The 21,625-nt window shown below is 39.9% G+C and overlaps 2 protein-coding genes across 2 annotated transcripts; one reads left to right on the forward strand and one right to left on the reverse strand.

Annotated features, from left to right (window-relative positions):
- Window positions 1–670: 670 nt before the first annotated feature.
- Window positions 671–1,690, reverse strand: LOC112198800. Its single transcript, XM_024339905.1, has one exon. It carries the CDS (start codon window positions 1,688–1,690, stop codon window positions 671–673), a length of 1,020 nt encoding a protein of 339 aa, XP_024195673.1.
- Window positions 1,691–2,606: 916 nt separating this feature from the next.
- LOC112199956 (peptide methionine sulfoxide reductase B3, chloroplastic) lies at window positions 2,607–4,059 on the forward strand. The gene is made up of 3 exons (XM_024340951.2): window positions 2,607–2,838; window positions 3,477–3,633; window positions 3,730–4,059. The coding sequence occupies exons 1-3, from the start codon at window positions 2,744–2,746 to the stop codon at window positions 3,886–3,888; spliced, it is 411 nt and encodes a 136-aa protein (XP_024196719.1). The 5' UTR covers window positions 2,607–2,743; the 3' UTR covers window positions 3,889–4,059.
- The last annotated feature ends 17,566 nt before the right edge of the window (window positions 4,060–21,625 follow it).

Raw genomic sequence — 21,625 nt, forward strand, 5'->3', positions numbered from 1 at the left:
TTCGGATGGTATGAACTGTTTCAAAAGCTGCAATCACATTATCTTGAATATTTCGACCCGGAACAAAAGCACTCTGAGTGCAGGAAATAATATCCTGTAGATGCTTCTTGAGCCTGTTAGCAATGGTCTTCGATATAAGCTTGTATACAATGGAGCACAAGCTAATAGGTCTAAACTCGGTCACCAGCTTGGGATTGGAGCATTTCGGAATAAGAGAAATTAAAGTGTGGTTAAACTCGCCAAAATCGTTACCATCATTCAACACCCCTAGACAAAAATCACACACCGAATCGCCCACAACATGCCAAGAAGTTTTAAAAAATAAGGCCGACATCCCATCGAAACCCTGTGATTTTTGAGCTGCCATATGCTTCAGAGAAAGTTCAACTTCCCATCTTTCAAATTTCCTCATCAAACTAGCATTGACCTCCGCAGAAACGCGCTGAGGGATTTTGTCAAGCACCAAATCCATATTGTTACAGCCCTCCGTGGTATATAACTTCGTGAAGAAAGAGAGAAAAGCATTTTGTACTTCATGCAACTCCTCACACCACACACCATTCTCATCAGTTACGCCTACCACCTTGTTTTGCCTACCACGTCCTTTTGCGTAAGCATGGAAGAATTTGGTGTTTTTGTCACCCTCCTACAGCCAATCAATTCTGGACTTTTACTTCCACATACTTTCCTCCTCGGCATACTTTTCCAATTCTGTTTTAATCACAGCACGTTGTTTTCTATCATGGTCACTTTGCACATCAATTGGAAACTGCTGTAGAGAGGCTTTAAGTTCGGCAATTTTTCTAGGGACATGCCCGATGACTGTTTTATTCCAAAAAGATAACTCCTTGGCACATTTAGTGATTTTACCCAAGAGGTTGTTGTCCACCATAGATTGATTCTCCCACACCTCCTTCACAATATCCCCACACCTCTGCTCCTTAACCCAAAAATTCTCAAACATAAAACGTCTCTTTCCCCCAACTTTCCTCTGTAGACCAGTCCCTTCCAAATCAAAAACTAAAGGCAAGTGATCACTCGCTCCCACCTCCACATGGAACTCATGAGCTCGAGGGAATTCATCAGCGGCCATAGTATCCATAAATCCCCGATCTAGTCTTTCATGTACTCTTCCGTTACTCCACGTGAACATCGTACCGGAGAATTCCATCTCCTGCAAGGAACAATCGTTGATCACCCGAATGAAGTTATCCATTTGAACAGCTGGTCGCAATCTGCCTCCACATTTCTCCTCACATTTAAGGATCTCATTGAAATCTCCAAACACGAACCATGCAACATGAGGATATAAATGTGAGAGACGTCGGAGCGCTTCCCATGAATGACGCCTCTCTCCAGTTTCCGGACTACCATAAAACCCAGTCAATCTCACCTGCTTGCCTTCAATCAGAGCTAACACATCAATGAAGCCTGTTGTAGCATCAATTACAGAAACATTCATATTATCCTTCCAAAAGAAAACCAGACCACCACCCTGCTTCCCAGTTCGTTCCACAGCTCTACAGTTAGCATAACCCAGTTTACTACATACCCTTTCCATCACCTGCTTCTTCTTCTTTGTCTCCATAAGGAATACAAAGTCGGGATCTTGGACCCTTAATAATTTCTTAAGGGCATTGAATGTGGACGGGTTCCCAAGCCCGCCCACATTCCAGCTGATCAGACTCATTGGTCGTGGTGGGTCCGAACCTCGGTCCCACCACTGTAGTCCCCAACGCAGGACTCGAAGCAGCAAATCTGTAAAGCAGAAAATGCAGAAATGCAGAAAATCTGTAATGTAAAGCAGAGAATGCAGAAATGCAGAAAAACTGTAATGCAGAAACGCAGAAATGCAGAACTGCAGCAAAACTGTAACATAAATGCAGTAATGCATTAATGCAGTAAAACAGAAATGCAGTAATGCAGTAAAACTGTAACAGAAATGTAGTAATGCAGTAAAGCAGAGAATGCAGAATGTAGGAACTTGTTAAAGTCCCACATAGAAGAAAGTTTTAAGGTTTATAGCGATGACAAGTTAAGATGTGAGCTTTGGGGGCTTTGATGGGCTTTTCCTATTGGATTTCCCATAAAAATATACATATATATAAAAGTCAAAGATGGCCTTAGGCCTTAGGGCTCGGTTTGATTAAATTTATTTTTATTTTTTAATCTAACACAGAAATGCAGCAAAAACTCAGTGCAAACTACAAATGCAGAAAATCATATACATGTACAATTATCGGTCCGGATCGGTTCTAATCGGTTCTGCAAATACTGAAACCGAGACCGAACCAAAAGACATTTTAATCGGTTCGGTTTAGCCTGAACTGAGGATTTCTGTTTTCAAAACCGACCCGAATGATCGGTTTCGGTCCAAATCGACCCGGTTTCTCGGTCTCTCGGGTCAAACCGCCCATCCCTAATTTAACCTGTGACTGCTGAGCTTTAAGAAATTCACTATGCCATCCATCATGGAATGAATGTGGTGAAAAGTACAATTTTTAATTTTACGAATAAAAGATTTTTACTTTTTAGATACCTGATTTCGATGACGCTGCCCATCATCACTCGCTTAATGTACAGTAATCAATGCGAAAAGCCCATCTAGTCGATTTCGCGTCCCTGTTCATTTCCCCGGTATCTATCTAAATCTTTCCCAATTGAGGAAACACCCATCTCCGTCTCCATCGGTGATCCTTTGTGTGTTGAGTGTGAAGGACTTACTGTAGCTAGGACAGTTGTGATGGCTGCACCGGGTTCAGTTCAGAAGGCCGAGGAAGAGTGGCAGGCTATTCTCTCCCCTGAACAGTTCAGGATTCTACGCCAGAAAGGGACAGAGTAATTCGTATTTCCTTCCCTTTCTTCACTACAACATACTATATCATGGTTGATTTAGTCCATATCTTTAATGGGTTCTCTCCCTTTTGGTGTTTCATGATCACTCTGAATCATTGCAGTGAAGTTGTAAATTTTTTCTCTTTAATTTTGTGGTCTGTGTATTTGTGCCTTTAGACTTTGCTTTTCTTCTTTTTGTCTGAAAAGGGTAAAACCTTCAATTCAATGCATAGAATTTGTAACTGAATATTGCTTCTTAGTATTTGTCACCCATAAAACTATACCATAAGGGATCAATTGGCAGAAGCCTATGATGGGTTTGTTATGTTTGGCGTTTAACTGGATAATTAACAGGTTTAGTTAACAACGTTATTAAGTTGTAGAAGTTAAAGTTTTGGCTTTTACATCTTTTAGAAGAAATTATAGAGTCCAATCTGTTGTTACCTTCAAAGCCTAGCATTCTAATGATCAATTGGGTCAACCCTGTGATGGGTTTTCTCACTATTATCTGTAATTAGATCTTAGATTAAAGAGCTAATAATGCAATTAGCATATTAAAATGTCATCTAATTCTTTGATCATAATGTGAGGATTTTTAGTTTTGGGATATATGCATGAAAGGTGTTTGATAAAATGCACAGGCCAAAATTCACTGGGGAATATGACAAGGTTTTCGAAGAAGGGGTTTATACTTGTGCTGGTTGTGGAACACCACTTTACAAGTCTTCAACCAAGTTTAACTCTGGATGTGGTTGGCCTGCATTCTATGAGGGTTTGCCTGGAGCCATTAATCGTTCTGTAAGTTTCTGATGCTGCTAAAGATGGTGCTGTTTCTGTGATTGCATTTAATGCATTTTATTGAGGTTTAATTGAAACAAAACTACTGTGTTTCAGCCGGATCCGGATGGCAGGAGAACTGAGATTACCTGTGCAGCTTGTGGTGGTCACTTGGGACATGTTTTCAAATGGGAGGGGACTAAGGTGCCAACAGATGAACGCCACTGTGTCAACAGCGTTTCGATTAAGCTCGTTCCAGAAAATTCTGCGTCATGAATTGAAGTCTTCTGGGCTATCATCATTTCAGCTGCATTTGTACTCTTGAATCTTAGTGTAGTGTTTTGTGTTCTATGATGACCAAGGTTGGCAGCGATTGTTAGAGTGACGAATGATGTATGGTTATAAGTTTCGAGTACGTGCCAATAAAAGCGCGTAGTTTTAGTTTCCTGTTTCATGGCTTGGTTTGATTCATGGCCGGCCATTCCTACCATGCAAGGTGTGTTTGTTTATCCATCAGAGTACCTCTCTATTAAGTAAAGAAACAAAAGTAGGCCGCTTGCTCGATCATCCAACTGCAAGACCAAACAACTTAAGAAGTGTACCAACAATAGTAGTACGAGTTCCCATCCCTTGTTTCACCTTCAACTCACGGTTGATCCATGTTGTACTTTTGAAAGACAAGGCCAATATTTGGTTATTATTCATCGGCGGTATTGATGGCTTGCTTGATTACCACTCCTCTTGTCAGTATTGCTGAGGAGAAGCACATTTAATCTGCAGAGTGTGCCATTTACGTTATCTTCCCCATCTTTCCGAGCACACAAGAAGAAGATATTTTCTTTTGGCTTCCATCAAAAAGCTTCATTTTTATTCAGGACTTCACAACCTTAGCATTTAATCTCCACTACTGCAAAAACACTAGAAATCAGTGCAAGGATAAGCATACTTTTGATAGGTCAACTTTTTCATTTGACAATGTGTCAAAAACTCTAGCAGTAGCAGATGAGATCAATCACATAGATATGTTGCTTTCACAAAAGAAGAACCAATAATCACATCCAAAAGTGGTATAATGAAACATTTAGCTGCAGATAGAAGAAACTAATTATTTTCTTGTTAGAGCAGTAAAAGACTGGCTGTATTTTAATGCTAAGAATTTACTAATCACCCAAACAAGACAACTATAAGCAGATTATGAAGGCGTTTGATCGGGCTATCATTACATCTTAATATTGTTCAGATGTAAATGCTTGAACAAAAAAACAAATGATTGCCAAAATCAAATGCAAGCAATTATTCACTCAGCTATGAATGTAAATTCAAATGCAAATTAGATAACAGGAAATTAATAAATCTATCAAGGGATTCAACAACACTTACACAGATTTAGAGCGCAGTAGCACCAACTAGTTTTCCGAGTGTGGTACTGGTACAAGTAGAAAATTTCCTCTTATGATCCCGCTTGCCAGTGTATTCAAGGTGGCGAATAGTGAGCACACAGTACTCTTATGTCCAAAGATTCGAAGTTAATTTCATATTCAAATGTTATGAGAATAACATTCCCCTTGTTTCTGCCATGAAATGCAATCTCCTCAAACTGAGGCAGAGACATATGTTGAGAGCCAGGAGTAGTTTCCGTTGTCAATAGGTAGAAGAATTTATGCAAAACAAGGCCAATTTTTTGACCCCCTAGATGGACAAATTGATAATAAAGTGGAGTGGAAGTGTTGGGATCATCACTCAAAAAGCTACAAAGCAAATCTGGGACCTGTGGCAATTGCAGAGGTTGGTTCAGGGCTTGCAACGAGAAATGAGGAAGACCTTTATGGGGTGATTATGTGCTACGGGATTAAAGGTGAACATTAGACAATTGTTATTATTACCATGCCTATGCTCGAGAGCGAAAGGGTAACATCACTAACATGCAAGTAAGAAAGGGAATACGCAGCTTCCCAAAGATGGTGGGGTTGATGACCGTGCTTTCTCCAGTTGGGTGACATCAATGGTTGAGATTACTTAGTAAGTGATGAGTCACTTGTACCGCCGGTGTATAAAAGAATTTTCGCAATACAAGTGATGTTTTCTCCCAGTGAGTCGGCTCCAACAATAGTCAATACTGGTGAGGTTCCCGAACTGGCTATTCCTAACGACACTGTTATTACTCTAGGTACACAGAAGCACCAGCCTGTTTTGCTATCCAAAAAACGGGAGCGTGGTGGTCCTTGCCATCCTAGTCCCAAGAAGTTTAAAACAATCTTGGGTGGCAAGATTCCAACACTGCACGCTGAGGCTCTTGGTCTCATTGAGGAGGATGGCGACCTCACTTTGGTCTCGTTGAAAAAGAAATCTGGTAGGCCTCTTGGAAGCAAGAATAAGGCTCATCGTGCAAACAAGAAGCTGGATGGTATTCCCCTGAAGATTACCTATCCTACTAGTACTGAAACTGGTCCTAGCCCTAGGGACAAGGGCAAAGGAAAGAGTTAATCTTTCCAGCTTCCTTTGCCTTTCACTAGAAGTTGAATTTCTACTACTTGCATCTTAGTATCTCTAGTTGTACACCAATTGCGGTCTCTAGGCGACTAGGCTACTACTTCACGGGAGGTTAGTAGGGTGGTTTTATTTCTTGTGTTTAGGCTCAATAATTGAGCGAATGTGTTAACAGTGAAGGTAGCCTGTCCTTTATCTGGTAGCTTATACCATTTATGAGTTTGGTGTAAGACAGTCTTGGATGTATGAGCCTTCTGGCCCTTGATATCTGAATGAAGTTATCTCTTTTTCTCAAAAAAAATTGGCTTAAAAACATCTTCAAAAGGTGATTCGTAGAATGACCCGTTTGGATTGTGGATCTATAAGAGTTAACTATTAATGTTGATTAATCACAAATAATCTAAACGAACAAGTCAAGGAGATGGTGCAGTGGACATTGATTAGTGGTCGATTACTTAATTGAACTATAGACTTTTCTTGTGTTGAAATTATCAAAGAAAAGACTTATTGTGGAGCGTAGAAGAGAAAAAGAAAGAATCATGACCTGGTCATTGAAAAGTTGTATGACATTTTAATCAATTATATCAGAAATGTATTTTTTTATACTAATTAATTTGGGTCTTTTCCCGTATATCCGAAAAGCGCCTGTATTTTTCCCAACTGCCCAAAACTTTTGTATTACACTATTGCTGATAGACAAAGACTAAAAAGGGATAGTGTTTCTGAAAAATGTCTTTTGTATCCTATATTGGTCCTTGGTTTTAACAATATTGTTCGACCAAAAAAACTTTGTCCTAGACGACAAAAATTTCAAACAAGACTAGCCTTCAACATGCCCAAGTTTTTCACCTAACGGCCTCCTGCCTAACGGTTACTTTAACAGGCGAAATCACTGCTGCTTGGTTTAATTTTTGGTTCTAAGACTGATTTTTCCAGAAAAAAAAAAGTACTATTAGGACTTTTGGATTTCTATAGGATGCATGCACTTAGAAACATGAATGCCAACGATGATGATAATAACAACTATAATTATGAAAATGTAATGCCAACTATATTAGTTAAAGAAGTGGGTGAGCAACCATCTGAATTTATTTATTCAAATATGTATACATGCTTAAACATTCAGAGCCTCATTCTCAGGTAAACAGCAAAAGGCTGTTTAGCTATCCATAAGAATGAGATTAGGTACTTACTTGATAAGAACACACTACTTCACACTCTAGAAGGGAAGCACACTGCTATACTAGTTGAGAGAAGACTCTTCTACTCAAATCTGTTTTTCGATTCTAGAACTGATATAGAAATTTTCGAATGCCTTCTAAGAGAAGCTAAAGCTCCTTATATAGGGAGCGGAATTCAAATTACAATTGAAAACATCTAAATGTACAAGACAACTCCGTGACCTTTCAGCTTTTCTGAGTGCTCCTGATGATGGAGGTCGGTTGGGAAAAGCAGAAAAGTAGTTGGTGAAACATCTCTTTCTTGAAATTTTGCAAAAGCAAAAGTAGCTTTTAGAAAAGTCTAGAGGTCTACAGTTGCAAGTTTGGTGCTGATTCTTCACCTGTAGCTTCACATGTTCTCGTCTGTTTCAGAATTGTGGCCAAAGACAAAGGAGTTGTTGTCTGCCTGGGCTATGCGAGTTGTTATTGCATTGTCCTCGACGTCTGTATCAACATACATTTTGTGGTGGTTGTCATTTTCAAGCTTTTCTACCCAACGCATGCATGCCATTGTCGAGTCTATCTCTTTTCTGGTTAGAGATAAGAATAGGTCACTGCTGACTACGTCAGGATGATCGTAAGCAGTGATAATTATTTTTTCTCCTGCTGCCAGGAAAGTATTGTTGATATCTTCAGAGATTATCTTCTTCATGTATTCCAGGGCCATGGCCTTCATCCAGGGAATGCTTGAATTTGGTTTACCATTGTACCCAACACAGGCTGGTTGAAGATATTTCCTTGGGATGATTCTCACATAATGATATGGAGGAATATATTCAACTTCACCGTTTGCCTTCTGGATCCATTCTGGAGGAGTGGACCTGAACTTCAGACGAAGCATACAGTCATTCTTTCTGATGTTTTTGACTGTGTTGACAATAATTGGTGGCAAACCTTTCAGATCATCATTAGTTTTGGTCCACAAATTATGGACAAAACCATTTTCAACAAGCCAAAGCTTGTGTTCCTGAGGATGTTCACTCTGAACATTAACTAAGTATCTTCCAACGTAAGGTCTTGACACGATAAAGAGAGTTAGAGGAACTAGTTCTTCTGGATTATGCCTTCCTATCAGGCTATGGAATTCATGCCAGTCTGATTCATTGAGTGCTATGATCGGGATCCTAGCACTTTCTGGACTTTCAAGGAAGTGAATTTTCTCTTTTCTTACAGCACTCTGCTGCATATGGACTTCTTCAGTTTGCGGTCTGGCATTCTCATAAAGTTCTTCAGCTAAAGCAAAGAGTGCCGGGAACATTAGACCACTGTTTCTTTCCTGGAAGGCAAACAAGAGGTTATCTAGGATTGCTTTCTGGTGATAAGCCAGTCTCCTGCCAGTTCTGAACACAGGAGTATCAAAAGTTCTTAATTCATAATTAAAAACATTTATAACTCCTCTTGGAGTTGGTCTGCTTTTTGGCAAAGCAGCAGCCATCAACGGTCTTGAGGTGCCTTTACCGTCTACCGTTTGAGACGGGCTAGCCAATCCTTTACCCTGGGATTGATCAGTTGAGGCTAAGCCTTTTGAGCTTAGCAGAAACCTTTTAAGGGTTTTTTCTTTGGTTTCTCTTGGATCCTCTTCAGGTTCCTGTTCTTTCCCAGTTCTTCTGCTTCTGGGATTACGACCTTCGTCGTCTTCTCTTTGGCTGAACATTGCCATTTCTCTGGTCAATGCGTCTGGAAGATGGTTCTTGTTTCCACTACAAAATTTGCAAATTTTTTCAATGTTAGTTCCAGGCGCTCTCGCTAGGACCACACCGGACCAGTAATTATCACTCGCATCTGTCTGGAGGATAATCTCATCATTCTCTTCTGGTTGTTGAAGAGGAGGGAGGTTTTTGCAGAGATTTTTTATCTACTTCACGATCTTTTCATCATCTTTAGTGAAGTTCCATTTTCTTTTGGAACTTGTCTTAGGAGATAACATTGCTGTTAACCCTGAGATTTTGGGGATGAAATCTCTCCCATAATTTATGACACCAAGGAATCTCTCTAGACTCTTAGCATCAGGAATTCTGTCTGGAAACTTCCAGATTTTTTCAAGAATATTGGGTTGGAGTTTTATGACTCCATTCTTGATGTTTATCCCTAGGAAATCAACTTCATCGAGGATAAAGAAGATTTTCTTCTCGCCTAGGATAATTTCGTGCTGAACTATCAACTTTATTACCTCGTGGAGGTGTTTCATGTGTTCTTCTCTGTTTTTGGAGAAGACCAGGATGTCATCTATGTAGACGACGCAGAACTCTGCAACGTGCTTGAAGATGTTGTCCATCTTTCTTTGGAAGATTGAGGGAGCTTGCTTCAGACCAAAAGGCATTACCAGCCATTCGTAATGACCTTGAGGTGTTCCGAATGCAGTGAGAGGAATGCTCTCAGGATGCATTTTGACCTGCCAGAAACCCGACTTTGCATCGAATTTCGAAAAGACTTTGGCTCCTCTGAGCTGGTTAATCAATACTCTTACTTGAGCAATTTGATAACCGTCTTTGACAGTCTTTTTGTTGACATCTCTGTAGTCAATCACCATTCTAGCTTTTCCTCGTAGATTCTCTGCCTGATTTCTCTCGTAGAATGCTGGAGCATGATGAGGGCTAGTGGAAGGTTGAATTAATCTCTTCTTCAGGAGATCTTCAATATCATTTCTGAATTCTTTTTGATCTTCCTCTTTATACTGAAGAATGGCTTTGACATGACAGATGACATTCATGTCATGTAATCTCAATTCACAAACAACTGGGTCTTTTTCCCAAAACTTCTGAGGATTTGTATCAACATTCTGCTCGAGTAGTTTCTTGATTTTTTCAAGAGTGGGAATTTGCTGAGACTCAAGCTTGTTCTCAAAATGCTTGAGGTTGTGCTCATGGATGAAACTAGCTTCTTCATCTTCACTAGTTTCCTCTGCTTCTTCTTCAGAAGATTCTTCAACAAGTAATTCTTCTTGTTGCTTGATTTGGAGTATAGGCTCAAATTTGGGTTTGTAGGGGGTAAGATCACCACTATTCTGTTGCAATCTCTGATATTGAATAGTAAAACCGGGACCTAACACACTTTTTGCTTGTGTGAGTTGGTCTACCCAGAACACCCGTTCGCCTTTTCTGAAGCCTATCGCTTCTTCATCCTGAATGAATCTTTGTTGGAGAATAAAGTCATTTCCCAACAAGAAATCGGATCCTTGGCTTTCAGATTGCCAAACATTCTGGATGATAAATGTTCCTCCACCAATGGTGATATGAACATTTTTTGCTACTTTTTTCATGGTGAGATGGCTTCCATCAAATGTAACACCAGTAGCTGATTTTTTCTTATCTTCTTTCCAGAGTTCGTCTGGAATTGCAAATCTCTTTGCAACAGTAAATCCCGATCCATTATCTACAAAGGCATGTAGATGATATTTCCTGTGATCTGGGAATTTTAGTCCAATCTCTATGTAGTTGCTGTATCTACTAGTAGAGACGAATTTCGATTGTTGAAGCTCATTTTTTTGAGCTTGTTCCTGTGGAATGAATGGTTTGCATTCTTCTGGAACATTTTCTGGTGTTTCAACCAGTTCAACGTCTGCATCGATTTTTTCTTCCTTTATTTCTGAGGAAGATGGTTCCATGATTTCTTGGAACAGAGTTTCAACTTCTTTCGCTTTTTGCTCAGCGAGATACTCTTCATATTCTTGTTCAACCAATTGACTGACTTTGCCATTCTTGGTTTTTCTTCTTGCTTCAGCTATGAAGCATTCTTTGTGGTAAGTCTTCTTAGACTCTTCACAAAACATTGGGAGACCATTCTTTTCGTGACATAAGCAGTAGTCACAAACGAACGTACCAGGGTTTACCTGATAAGAAGACATCAAAGATTCTGTCTTGCTTTCTTCCCAGTTTTTGATTCTCAAAACATTTATTTGTCTGGATTCGAAGTACTCTACTTCAGAATCTATCTCAGACTCAGATGATGAATCTTCTTCTTCAGACCAGGCAGAATAGACTGACCTGTCGTCTTCTTCATCATCAAAATAGGCTATTTCGTAGCCTTTCATATTTGCTATTTCTACTATCTGCTCATATTGTTCGAAGAGAGCTTTAGTAGATCTTTTACCCTTTTCCGGGCATTCATTGGCATAATGCCCTTCAGCTTTACATAACCAACATCTGCATGCTTTCTTGCTAGGTTGTTTATGCTGATGAGTATTCTTCTTTTTCTTGAAGAATTTTTTTTTAGGATCTTCATCCTGCTGTTTCTTGTAATTGGAACTTCTCTTGAATTTCCAATCTTTCTTCTGATTACTCTTTTTGAATCTTTTAGAGTAATATTTTTCTTTCTTCTTTTTTCTGTGGAATTTGGATTCATGACATCCCCAATTTGTGGGCATATCCAGTATTCCATAACATAAATTTTCAACTCTTTTGAGTTGCTTCTTGGCCATCTTAGCTCTAAGATTGGCTTTGCATTGCTCCTTCAGTAATTGCCGGATTCTGTCGGCAATCCCTCCAACTGAAAATCTTTCAATTGGTTTCTCAGCTATGCTTTCTCTCACAGCTGTTCTCCATGGTTCAGGGAGCTTTCTGTGCAACAGATTAACTAGATCAGTATTCTCTAGTTCACCAATTGTACAGTAATATTCCTGAAACTCATTCAGGTACTCTTCGAAATATCTCATGTCACAAATTTTGAGAGCATAGATATTCGACTTTGCCGTTTCCTTGGCTTTCTCGCTCAGATTTGAGAGATCTCCACAGAACTGATCATACAGAGGTACAGCAAAATCATACGGAGATTTTGAATTCTTGATCTCTTCAAGCCAGTCTCTTCCTTTGGCGGTTTCTTTGAAGGATAGGTAGTACTTTTTGCCACTCCAGTAAGAGTAGTTTCATAGTACACCTGCAAATCTGGTGCTTCGAATTTGCCAAGGGTAAGTGCAGAAGCCATCATCAGGCTATCTACCCATTGGTCAATGGTTTTTCTTTTGTCTAGACTCTTGTCTAGATTTAACCAGATGCCATAGTTCGTTATAGGAACTCTAGGCAGATTGTCTTCTGGGACAAATCTTTGGGAATTTCTTTCCCCTTTTTTACCGGTGGAGGCTTTCTGAAATGGGAGTTTTGTTTCCCTTTTTTCTCTGTTTATGAAAGTTCTGGAGCTTTCTCCATCTTCCATTTCAATATCTTGATAAGGAAAGACTTTTCTTGTCTTTCTGATTTTGAATTCTTTCATTTCTTCGATTAGTTTTTCTAATTGCTCAGGACTTTCACAATTCTTAGCTTCTTCATAAAGATCATAGAGCCTCTTAGCTCTAAGCATGTGAATTGGTCTGTTCAGATCAGCTTCTAGATCTTCTTCTGATATAGGCTCTTCAAAAGTGGGTTTTGTACCACTGACACTTGCTTCTCTAGTGTTGTAGCTTCTTCTCAGAAGGTTGTTGTTTATCCTGAAATTTTCAGGACGGACATCACTTTTTCCGTGATTGTCGAAGTTGAGGCTGATTTCTCTAGTTCTTCTACTCTCGTAGATTTTTGCTTTTGCACTTTCTGCTGGTAGCTTCGGACCTGATAATTTCAATTCAGTAGGAAAAGTTACTTCATTCCAAGCAACTTTGTGAATCTGCTGTGAATGGTTCTTCTAGCTGGTGAGAAATCCAGTAGTGAGACCAGGGATATTGGAGATTCGTGTCTTCGGCTCTACTGTGGTGCTCATCAGTTTATAGTATATTCTGTATACTATCGCCAATTCTTGCATATCATTTTTCATTGATATGCCATCTGTCTTGACTCTTAGTCGAAGACAGTGGGCTGCATCCTTCAAGCTGGTTGAGAAGTTGGGGAAGCAGTTGAAATACGCCACTTGATTACACAGTGATGCTTCTAAAGTTCCCAGTAAGCTCGCTTGAAAGTCTGTCAGTCTGTTATCTTGCAGGACACATAAGACTGAGCAGTTGATGCCTTCTCTTGCCAAAAGCTTTATGCCGACTTGGACTGCTCCAATATGCATAAATTGATACTTCTTTGCTTCTGCTCTGGCAACTTCAGCTGGAGTGATCATCAAGAGATCTGTCTCTCCAGATGTTGAGGGGGTTGTGAATTCAAGTAATTTGAAATAATTGCTGTCCATCAGGTCAAATGTTCCCCTTTTGTAGATCTGTTTGAAATCTAGCTTTGGAATTGAGGCGTTTTTTACCTCATGTTCGATTTCATTGTATTCAAATTCTTCAGAATTCAGGAGTTGCACTCCCTTCTTTTTCCCGAAGATGCTCATCATTTTGATATCTCGAGTATCGTTTGGCTTTTCATACCGAATACTAGTCTGACTAGTAGATGGTTCCAGAAAAATCATGTTTGGAACAAGATTTGAATCTGGTTTCTCTAATGGTTTGAACTCATTAGCTTTCTTTTTTACTGTAGGCACTTTCTTGTCCTTCAGTATAGAATCCAGCGTTTTTTGCTGTTCTTTGATTTTTCTACTAACACTCGTTAGTTTTTCTTCTTCCGTTTTTGGAAGTTCCTTGATATAATCCAGTTTGTTTTCCAATCTTTCCAATTGGTGGATTATAGCAGGTAATTTTTCTAGATGAGTTTGACATCTAGATAATTCTAGTAACAGCTTCTGATATTTCTCATCAGAAGATTTTAGTAGAGAATTTATTTTCTCTAATAACAATTCTGACATTGTCCCCATTAAGGAGGGGTTCTCCTTGAGCTATTTTACAAGCTCTGATACCAGTGATGTGCGGATCTAACCAATGCTCAAATAATCAAGAGGTTTTGTTCCTCTTCCAGAATATATAAGAGATTATCAATCTCTTCTTCTATTTTATAGATTCTAGTTTGAAGTCTATAAATGATATCCCAATAGTTGAGAGATTCTCTGTTAAGACTATCTCTATAGGCTTTCAATTTTCTCAATTTTTCTTTTTCTTTTTGCAATTCTTTGCTTGTATTTTTGCAGATAACAATCAACTCAAGTCTGTCAACGATCGAAATTATGAATAGTAATGCGTACTGTTTACCTTTGAGTCTGAGGATGACTGTTTAACTCTACATATATATTCAAACAAAACTTCTGATGGGCCCACCACGTTTCTAAAACTTTTATAAAAATGGAATAGACAGCAACTTTAAATGAAAGAGACAACAATATTATTCATAGGTAAACTCTGACTCTGACATACAACGACTTCAAAGAAAAATGGATGGAAAATGCAAGGAGGGGTACTAATGGTAGTGTTTTTGACAAGACGGGTGGATAGGAAGAAAAGAGAGAAAAGGTTGTGTGGAGAGGAAGAAAATAAATACACTGGGGTGTATGAGAAGTATTCTTCTGGATTTGGGGTGTATGAGCATTAACCCTTCCATTTAATCTCCCTAACCTTTATACAATTATACCTTAGGGTTTTTGATCCAAAACACTAAAATTAGTCAAAATTATCCCACTTTGCCCCAACAATAGATTTTTATTCCCATATTTAAACTAAAATGACTATTCTGCCCTCAGCCTGATTAAACAACTACTATCATGCCACTGAACATCGATCTCTCTCTCCTCCCTCTCTCTCTTTCTGCAAAATCACGACTTCTTCTTCTCTCTCTCTCGTCGTCCCTGTTAGCTCATGCGACACTCATGGACTGCAGTTTCCGAGCTCGAACTGTCTTCTTCTCAAACTTGGGTCTCAAACCTGAACGAAATCATATTCGGACCATCATAGACTCCTCACTATACTTGTCCAGTTTCCGCTTCGAAGACAAACGCGCGCCACCATGGTCACCGGAGGCTTATCTTCAATTTCGTTTCTCCATTTGATTCCGCTATCGACACCGAGAGAGGCTTCTCCTCACTCGATTCAATGTTGCAGTGAGCGTTGGGTCACTCTGATCTCGATCAATTGAGATGATTCTGCTATCGACATCGACGGAGGCTTCTCCTTGCTCGTTTCGATGTTGCATTGAGCTTTGGGTCACTCCGATCCAGATCAATTGGAAAAAGCGGCGAAAGAGGTGCAGGGATTGAACCCTTCCGACATGAACAAGCAACGACTCGAGATAAAGCAGCTCATGGAGGAGCTCAAAACATCGTCCGCCGAAGATGAGGAGATTGCTGCACATTTACAGGTGGACCCGACCAACTAAATCGGTTCCAGCTCTCTCTCTCTCTATATATCTATATATATGTATATGTATTTTTTCTATATATATTTGTTATAAATTTGATTGAAGTAACAAAACTCTAGTAGCTATTTCAATTTAAGCTGCATTGCTTTCTATTTTTTTGGTTTTACTGCCCCTACCTTTATTGCCTCCCAATAAACTTTTATGCTACGTTTACTTACTTGGAATAGAGACTAATCAGTAATCGGAGACAACTGGAATAGGAGAAGAAAGCAATCAGTATTGATCCCGGAGGAGTTGATTCATAAACCCATCTCTCCCCTTCGTAATCAAATTCCTGAGTATTCAGGAATCGATTCCTTATAAAGAGGTGGGACCTACATCCATTCCGATTCATTCATGTGTTAGTAAACGCATGAATATTTTTATCTGGAATCATTCCGATTCCTTTATGTGTTAGTAAACGCAGGAATACTTTTACCCCGTAATCATTCCCTCCCATTCCAAGTAAGTAAACATGCCCTTATTGTCCTCTAATAAAACAATTTGAATTGATGCAATCTCCTCATTTTCGACTTAATCAAATTTTTATTTGTCCAATTTTAGAGAAATTAGTCTCCAATCTCCCTTATAAATCTTTATTGTCCCCCAATAAAATAAACTTTTATTGAGGGGCAATATAAGTTTATTGGGGGTAATAAATATTTATAGAGGGGCAATAACAATCTCCGATGACTTATAAGATCTTCATCGACCTCTTTGGGACCTCCGGTAAGGTTTTCAGAAAAATTTGGCAGCCTATGACTGGACTCTGGCGAAGTCTCCTATGGGTTCTCTCTCTTCCACACACACACACACTCTCTCTCTCTCTCTCTCTCTCTCTCTCTCTATAACAAAGGAGTGAGAGCATAATAGTCTAAAAACAAAAATAAAAAACATAATTGGGTATTAGGGAAGGCCTTATTAGAGTTTTTATGGGTAAGTGGGAAAAAAGAAAGTGAGTGGTGTAAAAGAGAAAAAAGTCCCAAAAAATAAAAAAATAATAATAATTCAACCCCTCCAGAAAACAGCAAATAAACCAATAAACAAATATTCTAGGTACTGTTGGAAGAGTTATAGAATAAACCAATGAGTGTTTCTATTAAGACCTCCAAATCTGCTCACTTGACCTCACTCTATTATCAATTATTAAATGACATATATAACTTAATATAAAATGACTATTAATGACAATAATTATAACAAAAAAATATTATATTTATTTTATGTAGACTTTCCAATTCAATAATATTATATTGTATTCTTTATTATTTTCCTTATTTTCATTTTTCAATTTCACTACATACTCATTAAAGTTTTCATATATATTTAATAAGAAATAAAAATATGAGTAAGCTCATGTGATAGAAAAATCTATGTTATATATGTTAAACGCATATTGGTGAGGGAAAACAAAATAAATCCTATTATGATTTTTGACCTAAATCTAAGTTTATCCATTATATTTGCTATAAATAAAAAAAGAAGAAAAAAAAGAGCTAGCAATTAAAAAAAAACTAAAAAATATTTAAATAATTAATCATGAGGTACAAAAAAAAGAGAAAAAAAATAAACATAAAAAAAATGATTTCTTCAATTTTTTTTTGCACTGCTAAAATAGAAAAAAAAAAAAAAAAAAAACACAGAATAGTTCATGTTATTTTCTTATGAATTAGAAATTAATTCTTGAAACTCAATACCTTTCTGTTTGATTTTTGTTTTTTATTGGAAAAGAGATTTATGCATGTTGTTTGATTAAGAAATGTATATGCAGTCATGAGTTCGAGTCACCATGAGGGCAGGAGTGAAACTCTTTGATCCTCTTTTTAAAAAAGAAAAGAAAAAAAATAAATGTATATGCAGTTAAGATTTATAGAGTAATTAAATCATTGAAATGACTAAGTTTTTTTGTTTTAAAGATAATAATTTGTTTGCAAATTATATGAGTGAAGTTATTTGAGGAACTTTAGTGGGGTGAGTAAATTTAGTATTTGGAAATGTGTAAAAAACATAGAGGTCAATTGAGTAAATTTGAAGGTTCCAATAGCAAAACTCTAAACCAATTGTTTGGACCCAAAATGAGCATTTTGGCCTGACAAGGCACGTCTTGGAGAAATTGAGCCAATGTCAGTGGCTCAAGCTATATATTGTCGACAAGTTCGAAATATATATTTAGAGGCTAAATAAAGCCTACTGTGGAAGCATGGAAATGGAAAGTCAACTTTAGCACATTTTCCTACTTTGGCTCGGAGAAACCGAGCTAAACAGAAGGAGCGGCCGCCTGACCAAATGAACTCGAAATGGGCTGAAACTCTGCAGAACCATTCTAGACATCCTAAGAAACATTTCTTATAAAGAGTGAAAGATCCAGATAGAAGTGTAAGGCCTTCAAAAGATCAGTCCATTGTTCTGCAGAAGCAAAATTAGAAAACTGGACCTGTAAGGGGTCCAACAGAATTTCCGGCCCAACCACTATACTAAAAGCTCTGAAATTTTACCAGCATGATCTACACTCATAGTGGAACATTTGTTATGAAGACGTCACGAGAAAAATATGAATTCCTGATGGAGATATACATGAAGGAATAAAGGAGCCGAAAGTGCTTCCTTATCTCCAAAATTCATCATTTCTATCTCCATTAATGCTCCATCTCCACCTCCCTTATCTCCAATTAGTGCTCCACTTTCATTTGTTTAATGCCAAAGTAGTTGGCATGGTAGCCTATAAATAGAGGTTACAAATTCATCACAAAACACACATTCACAACAACAACATCTCTAAGATGATATAAGTTCTCTCTAAAGCAACCTCTCTAAGAGCAACTCCTCTCCTTCTCTTTCTCTTACCGGTGATCACACTCCTAGTCCTAGTCTTCCCAGAAGCCGACTTTCAGTGCCACCAAATCCTCTGTCAACGTACTTCGGTCCTAGTCTCCTCGGGAGCCGACGGTAGTGCCGCGACCACAATGGTTACAGAACCAGCCAAGCAAGGGTAACGCCCTAGCAACCCAGCCAAGCTAAACTCACGCTTTAGCAAGTTCTCCTCACTTCCCAGTGGTTCTCGCTCTGCTCGATCTACAACATCGAGTATCGATTGTGATTTTCAAGAAGCTTAGCAAAAGTCCTCGCCATGAGGCACAAAGAATCCCACGACGAGGTTGGTGCTCTCCTCATCCACAATTGCTTGAAAGAAGTCAGGTCAAGGGACACCCCCGACGACCGCACCCGAACAGTGCTGGCACGCCCGCGCAGAAAAGAGACTATTGACCAGCTGCAACAAAACTGGAGCCAAACATTTTGGCACGCCCAGTGGGACATACTGTGAGCTGTAAATCACACCACTATTAAGAAATTGAGGTTAGTAAGGGGTTGTGAATCATAACGGAATAGGTGAAGTCTCTTTTGTTAATATTGACCTAAACTCCTTATTGGTGCCTAGTTCAGGTCCCTTAAGGTTAAGGGCGGTTTTTATTAACACTTGTTGAACTGTCTTCACACTTATGATCTTTCTCATCTTAGTAATTATAGCCTATGTGAAATGGTGTCTAGAAACGGGACAACGTTCATAACAGGTTATTGAATCCAGAAGTGCGTGCAAATGGGCCTAAACCACTATGTGGGAGTAGTTCATGCCAAAATGGATTCTACCTCTTTTGTTCGCCCGCCCCCATCTGGCCATTTCAGTAAGGTTGCCCAAAGGATTTGAAAGAAAGTTTGTGTCTAGGCGACTATACTTGGACCGCAAGTCTAAACCTTGATTCACAAAGTCTTATTGAATTTAGCTACTTATACAATACAGCATACTGCCGGATATTCACCATTGGGAAGTCAGACGATAACCCTTACCAAAAGGTTTACGTCAACTGCCTGAAACATAAGACCCCCAGTTACAGATCGCACACGCGTGCAGACTGTCGTGGTCTTTCAGAAGAATTAGTAATTCAAAGATTTTCTCTCCACACGCCATCAACAGAGATGACGACCGAACGAGGAGAAGATCAACATCCTGCTACTGAGGGCGAGGCAGTTCTCACCGTCCAGCCTAATGAGGCCGGAAAAGCGTTTGATACCACCAGGGTGGCTGAGGACGAGGTGAGAGCGGATATTTTTGTACCCATCCCTATCCCAGAAAACGCCATCCTGGAAGCGCAACTTAACATCATGCGAAAAAAACAATAGTACATTCTGGGCAAAGACGGCTAAAAGATTCGAGGAGCAGCGACGGATGTCCAACAATCTGATAACGAAAGTCAGGCTGGAGATGGAGTGCAATACGGAGCTATTGCAAGGGCATATAGACCACACGTCACGACAATCCCAGGAGCAACATGAACAGCTCGTGACCTTGATAAATGCCCAAGCTGCGCAGACTAAGGTCGTTCTCACAGAAGTCGCGGCTATTCGCAGTGAGGGATCCAATACCACGATCCAAGTTGCCATGCAAAAAATTGAGCTAGATCAGGCAAGAGATGTCCTGAATAAGGTGTTAGGGGACCCCAATGCTATTCTAGGGTCCCTCGGCCAGCCTATAGGGTCAGGTAAGTACATACCACCAAATGCTCGAGAAAAAGCAAGCGGCGGCAGTACAGCCACATCCGCTACTGCTATATCAGTCAGAGGTAAAGAGACTACTCTGGCAACGGGTGGGAAGAACAACGCAGCGTCATCAGTGACGCAAGGGACCAGGACTTTGAAAATCAATGAAGGGGCCTCTGTTGGTCATAGCCTGTTTCCCCAATATGACAGCGACGGAGTTGAATACGTGCACCACGATCCACCTCCAGCAAATCATTATGGTATCGACCGGGTTGAAAGTCCAGCGAAGGTCACCGCAGCCACAAAGGGTCAGCCAGCAGTGGGTTTTACGTCGCAGACGTCAACCCGACACAAAACGACCCATGGAGGAGACATATCTTTGGTTAATCAGGCTTCACAGGCGCCACCGCCGATCTTTCCAGTTGATGATACAGTGGTTCACCCACCTCCTCCTGATCCAAGATATATAAGGAGAGAGGAGGTAAAAGCAATGATCAGGGCCGCGAACCAGAGGCCTAACCTGGAGGAGGCTTACCAAGGTCCCTTCCCACCGCATATTACACAGACACCTTATCCTAGGGGATATAAGAACATTACGTTCTCTACTTTCTCAGGAGAGGAAGTCCAAAATGCCGCGGCCCATTTGGTTAGGTTTCGAGTACAGTGTGGCCAGTACCAGAACGACGACAATCTGAAGTGTAACATCTTTGCTACTTCTTTATTGGGGTCTGCCTTCACCTGGTTCACGAAGCTGCAACCGGGATCAGTTGCGAGTTGGCCCGCGATGGAGAAGCTGTTCAAGGAAACCTTCAGGACTATCGAGCCGGAAGTAGATTTGGCTTCACTCACCCAGATGGCTCAGCAGCCAACTGAATCCGCTGTCATGTACCTTCAGCGCTTTCAGATCTAGAAAGGAAAGTTGAACGTAATTCTGCCAGAGAAAGAACTGGTGAAATTGGCAATCAAAGGCTTAGAGCCACGCCAACGCAAAAAACAGCATGGAAGCATGTTCAATTCCATGGGGGAACTGATCACAGAAGTAGGAAGTTTCGAGCACTTGCTCAGGGAGATGGACGCTATGAAAAACGCCTCGAAGGGGACATACATCCCAGGGAAATGCCGAATAGTGGTTGCACTCAGCCATCAATCCAGTTCCTTTGATCCTTACTACAAGAGTGAGGAATCTAGTACAGCAGAGGCTGATGAGTCTGAAGAAGATGAGATAGCTGCCCTGGAACTCACCGGGAAAAAGGCTGTAACGCTAAAGCAACTGAAACTGTGCAAAGAGCCGGTGAAGCTCAAGTCGGTGGTTTTCACCAAACCAGAGTTCACAAGTTATACTTACGACGCGAACAAAGCGCATGAAATCTTGGATGAAATGATCGCCGCGAAGATGGTGAAAACTGACTTCGGCCCATTTCCCAAACCAGAGCAGCTAAGGGGGAAGAAATACTGCAAACTCCATAATATGTGGAATCATAATACAGCCGATTGTGTTAAGCTGAAGGATCAGATCCAAATCTGGTTAAATAACAGTAGTTTGCAAGTAGAGGCACCAAAAACAGCAGCAGCGTTGGTGGACCTAGATCCCTTCCCAGACACCGGCATCAATATGGTGGACGTGGCATGGGGTGAAAAAGA

The sequence above is a fragment of the Rosa chinensis genome, chromosome 4 (assembly GCF_002994745.2).
Source record: "Rosa chinensis cultivar Old Blush chromosome 4, RchiOBHm-V2, whole genome shotgun sequence".
Lineage (NCBI taxonomy): Eukaryota > Viridiplantae > Streptophyta > Magnoliopsida > Rosales > Rosaceae > Rosa > Rosa chinensis.